General features: G+C 36.7%; 1 protein-coding gene across 1 annotated transcript in view; it reads left to right on the forward strand.

Annotated features, from left to right (window-relative positions):
• Positions 1-4,705, forward strand: part of LOC106463362 (alcohol dehydrogenase class-3-like) — a 21,404-nt gene that overhangs the window by 5,639 nt on the left and 11,060 nt on the right. The window contains exon 4 of the mRNA XM_013923384.2: positions 239-326. Coding sequence (XP_013778838.1) covers positions 239-326 — 88 coding nt within the window. The remainder of the gene's footprint in view (positions 1-238; positions 327-4,705) is intronic.

The following is a 4,705-nucleotide window of genomic DNA, read 5'->3' on the forward strand; positions in this document are numbered from 1 at the left end:
AGCTGTGAGGGCATTATAATGTTACTGTCAATCCCAATATCCGTTGGTAAAACAGTAGCTCATAACTAGCTGCCTTCTTTCTAGTCTTTCACTGCTAAATAAGAGTAAGGGCTAGCGCAGATTGCCCTCATGTAGCTTTGCGCGAAATTCAAACCAAACCCTTCCAACAGAAATATTGAAAATGCCACAGAAAGTGTATCAGCTGGCGAGTGTATTTCTTATGGCATCTCTCTTTCAGGTGATCATGTTATTCCTTTGTGGTTGCCAGAATGTGGCGAGTGTCCCACGTGTCGACGACCTGACAGCAACATATGCTCTCAGCTCAGGTAGACGAGCTATTCCTTCCTTATCTGTTTGTTTTTTACCCTTGTGTAAGTAAAATGGAATCTAAATATAAACCATTTCTTATGCACTCAACTAACTGTGAGTGCCTCCTATGTGATGAAGTTGTCTCGCGACAAATTTTATGCACACAAAGCTTAGATTTCTTTATCAAAGGCGTAAAGGCGATTTCTTAGCTCTGCACAGTTCTGACGAGATAATCACATAAAAATACAGCATTTTACTGTATATATACGCGCTAGCAAAATTATAACAAACAATGTAAAATTATACATTTGTATAAATGGTACGATTTTACAGTGTTGTTACAATTTTGTTGGCGCGATTATGTATTTGTTGGGGCGTATATTTGTAATAAAAATGTTTTATTTTTACATATAAAATGTATTAGAGAGAGAGTTTATCACTAAGTAAACAGACACCCCTGAGATACAAATCGGCCATGTTTATGACATCGTTTGCAAAGTAACTCCGACGTATAAATATAGGTATAGCTCAGTAAAAGCTACTGAATACAATCAGTCACAAACGAAAGGATCCCAAGAATTAACAGTATTATGACGATCTCATTGTTGAAAGATCTGCTAGAAATTACAATGTCACTTCTAGTACTGCTGTCCACGGTGAATGGAGTGGCACAGTAGGTCGGAGATATCGGAAAATAATAGCTTCTGCACGAATTGGGCTCTCAGAACCATTATAAAATACTTCTTGGGCTGTGAGGAGAAGTGTGGAGAATGGCCCACGTCAAACAGCTGCTTATTCTACAACACAGGTGCAAGTGGAACTCTATACTCTCAGAAGTTATCTGTAAAACATGGGCTACAATAGTAAACTAGCCAGACGGAAGCCATCCTTACACCAGGCGACATTGTATATCGACAACAGTGGCAGTCACAGGCACTTTTTTCACCCTCCTGTATTTTCGGACATTAATCTTTTCTTTCCAACGAGTCCAGATTTTTAACATTTCTCAAAGAGTGGATCACCTGTGTTTGCATTTCTCAGGCTGTGGACCAGTTGAGTTTGGCTATTATCACTCGAGCATCATCTTTCGTTGAACCGTCTGTAAACCGTGACAAAATACGGTCGTATTTCTGTTATGGAGTGGGGTGCCATCTGGACAGCTAGAGCTCGAAACGTCATAGTTCTCGAGAAAATAGTTCCTTCTGTTTATTTTAATAACCATCTTACCAGACAAGGCAGTGTTTTCATGTAAGATGGGTGTTCCTACTCATTCAGTCCCAAAATGGTGACCTCAAGGTCAGGTTTTTATCATTCCCACGTAATCGTCTGATATAAAATCTATAGAGCATGTGTGGTCTGTCCTTGCTGTGAAAGCATTCCTCACGAAAAAAATACTAGGAACCCTTTCATCCAAGTTCTTCTCCAGGAGTGGATGTGCAGTCTCACAGGCCCAGGTTTCAGATTTTGTAAATACAGTGTAAAACTGTGTCTCTATCCTAAGTCAGGTCCCACTACACTTAAAATAATGCTATAATTTTTGTTTCGTTTTCGTTCGATTGATAAATCGGTATATTTTCTGGAATGGGTGTCTGTTTACTTATTGGTAGACTCTGTGTATGTGTGTGTGTGTATATAATGTATGTGTTAAATGGCGAACCCTTGATTCTGGTTCTTTTTATTGGAAAGCAGGAATGTTATCCACTATCTCGTCTGTACATCGAAACTAATGAATAGATTAAACGATCGCTAAGGTTTTTTTTTTTTTTAAGAGTTACTGTTTGAGTAATCATTTGGATGTTGCAAGAGCAATATCGAAGTATAGCATAATTAACATTACATTTTGATCCATGATAAAACAAGTGATCTAGAAAAATCGGAACTAAAAGCCAACCCAACAGTAAATAGTAATAATATACGTTCTTACTTGTAATGATTATAATGCATTGTTTCATAATCGGGCAGCTTAGGGTGGTTATAAATCTATAAACTAAACTAAAAATATATTAAAATATATACATCGGACATTTTAACCAACTGTTTATAAAACTAACAATAAAATAATAATAGTTGCATAACGTACTTGCAGAATACACAAATAAGTGTATTGTTTTATGCATTGTTGTATAGTTCTAAGTATAAGTGTTTGTGATTTCCGTAATATCGAGTACAAAATGCATCTTATGTGATTTTTATTCGTGTTTCTCGTCCCATAATTCTATGGCCCAGCATGGACAGGTAGTTAGGGCGCTCGACTCGCGCTCTGAGGGTCGCGGGTTCGAATCCCCGTCCCACGAAAAATTCTCGCCCTTTCAGCTGTGGGGGCGTTGTAATGTGACGGTCAATCCCACTATTCGTGTGTAAAAGAGTAGTATAAGAGTTGGCGGTGATGACTAGCTGCCTTTCCTGTAGTCTTGCATTGCTAAATTAGGGACGGCTAGCGCAGATAACCCTCGTGCTGCTTTGCGCGAAATTCAAACCATAATTCTAATAGTTTTTCTATTTTGTGATGTTACTTTCTTTTCCGGTCTAAATCAGTATTACATAGTTTTTCTACTACCTATTTATTCATAACTACAGGTTGAATAAAGACTTATTATGTGAGTGATAATTCTCGGTGACTGCAGCTTTTCCAAAACATTTAGTACTGTATTAGGGACCCTCTGTTTGATATTACTACTGAATTTTCAAAAGAATAAGATGATGTACATAATATATAAAGATAAGCTTGTGTCTATTTGTTTGCACATTTCAGTCCCTATAATAGTAGGCTTATATAGATGCGGAATCATTTTTAGTGTCAATGAAAAACTTCATAATTAAATTTTTCCGCAGAAGACGGACCAGATTTTTAGTCTGATTTAAGTAGAAATGACGTCAGAAAATTTTATGTATTTTATAGAGAGGTGTGCTGCCGTTGTGGTTTCAGAATAAAAATCCATTTAACGTTGTCGTGTCTACTGACAACCAAGACTAACTTTTTATAGAATAGACAAATTGAGCCCTTTAAATTCTGCAAAAAATAATTATTTTTTTTTATTAACTCAATTTTGGGAGGAGAGAGAGGGTAGTTAGATATGATAAACATTCCTGATGCTGATTATGTACCTCAGAGTAAAATGTCTAGAAAAAGGGGAAAAAAACAATTCACTAGCAGCAAAATGTATGCAACAAAAGCGGCAGAGTGAGACTCCACAAGAAAGTGAAATACGCCTTGATAGCCAACGAAAAAAACAAGCTGCTTATGGTGAAACCGAGTCTGAGCTAGAGCGGCAATTTCGCATAGACAGTGACGTCATCCGCCATGCAAAGCGCTGTTCGCAAGAAACATCAAGAATACGAGAGCTTCGTTTGATCCTTCCTGTTTAAACATACATAACATCGGCCCTCTGTTCAGGTAATACCCGGGCAACTCCCGGTAAGGACGGCTAGTTAGATATAAAATTGGCAATGATTTGATCGTGTTCCGTTTGGTTAACTTAGACCAACTTCTTGAGTGAAATAATGAAAGTTAATACCCGGGCAACTCCCAGTAAGGACGGCTAGTTGGATATAAAATCGGTAATGATTTGATCGTGTTCCGTTTGGTTCTTGAGTGAAATATTAAAAGTAGAAAGACAACTTTAAAGATAATAACATTAAATTTATTTAGTAGCAAAAAATGGAAAAACGAATACAAGTGATAGTTGCTAAAGAACTAAATAATCCTGAAACCTAATGACAAAAGTAGGTGGAACTTGTAGTAATGGAAACCCCTTTAACTGAAAAAAAATCCAACTGTTATTTTATAGTGTCTTTCTTTGAAAACTAAAGAAAAACAAAATATTATGTATTAACTTAGAGTAGTACATTTCTCAGGTATATACGTAAATAAAGTGGAATTTCTAACATATATCCAACAATGATGACATGCTTCCTAAGAAAGACAAGACTGATAAGGCAACATTTGAAATATATCCAACAGTGATGACATGCTTCCTAACAAAGACAAGACTCCTAAGGCAACATTTGAAATATCTCCAACAGTGATGACATGCTTCCTAACAAAGACAAGACTGATAAGGCAACATTTGAAATATATCCAACAGTGATGACATGCTTCCTAACAAAGACAAGACTGATAAGGCAACATTTGAAATATATCCAACAGTGATGACATGCTTCCTAACAAAGACAAGACTGATAAGGCAACATTTGAAATATATCCAACAGTGATGACATGCTTCCTAAGAAAGACAAGACTGATAAGGCAACATTTGAAATATATCCAACAGTGATGACATGCTTCCTAAGAAAGACAAGACTGATAAGGCAACATTTGAAATATATCCAACAGTGATGACATGCTTCCTAAGAAAGACAAGACTGATAAGGCAACATTTGAAATATATCCAACAGT

This window comes from Limulus polyphemus, unplaced genomic scaffold, assembly GCF_000517525.1.
Source record: "Limulus polyphemus unplaced genomic scaffold, Limulus_polyphemus-2.1.2 Scaffold1385, whole genome shotgun sequence".
Classification (NCBI taxonomy): domain Eukaryota; kingdom Metazoa; phylum Arthropoda; class Merostomata; order Xiphosura; family Limulidae; genus Limulus; species Limulus polyphemus.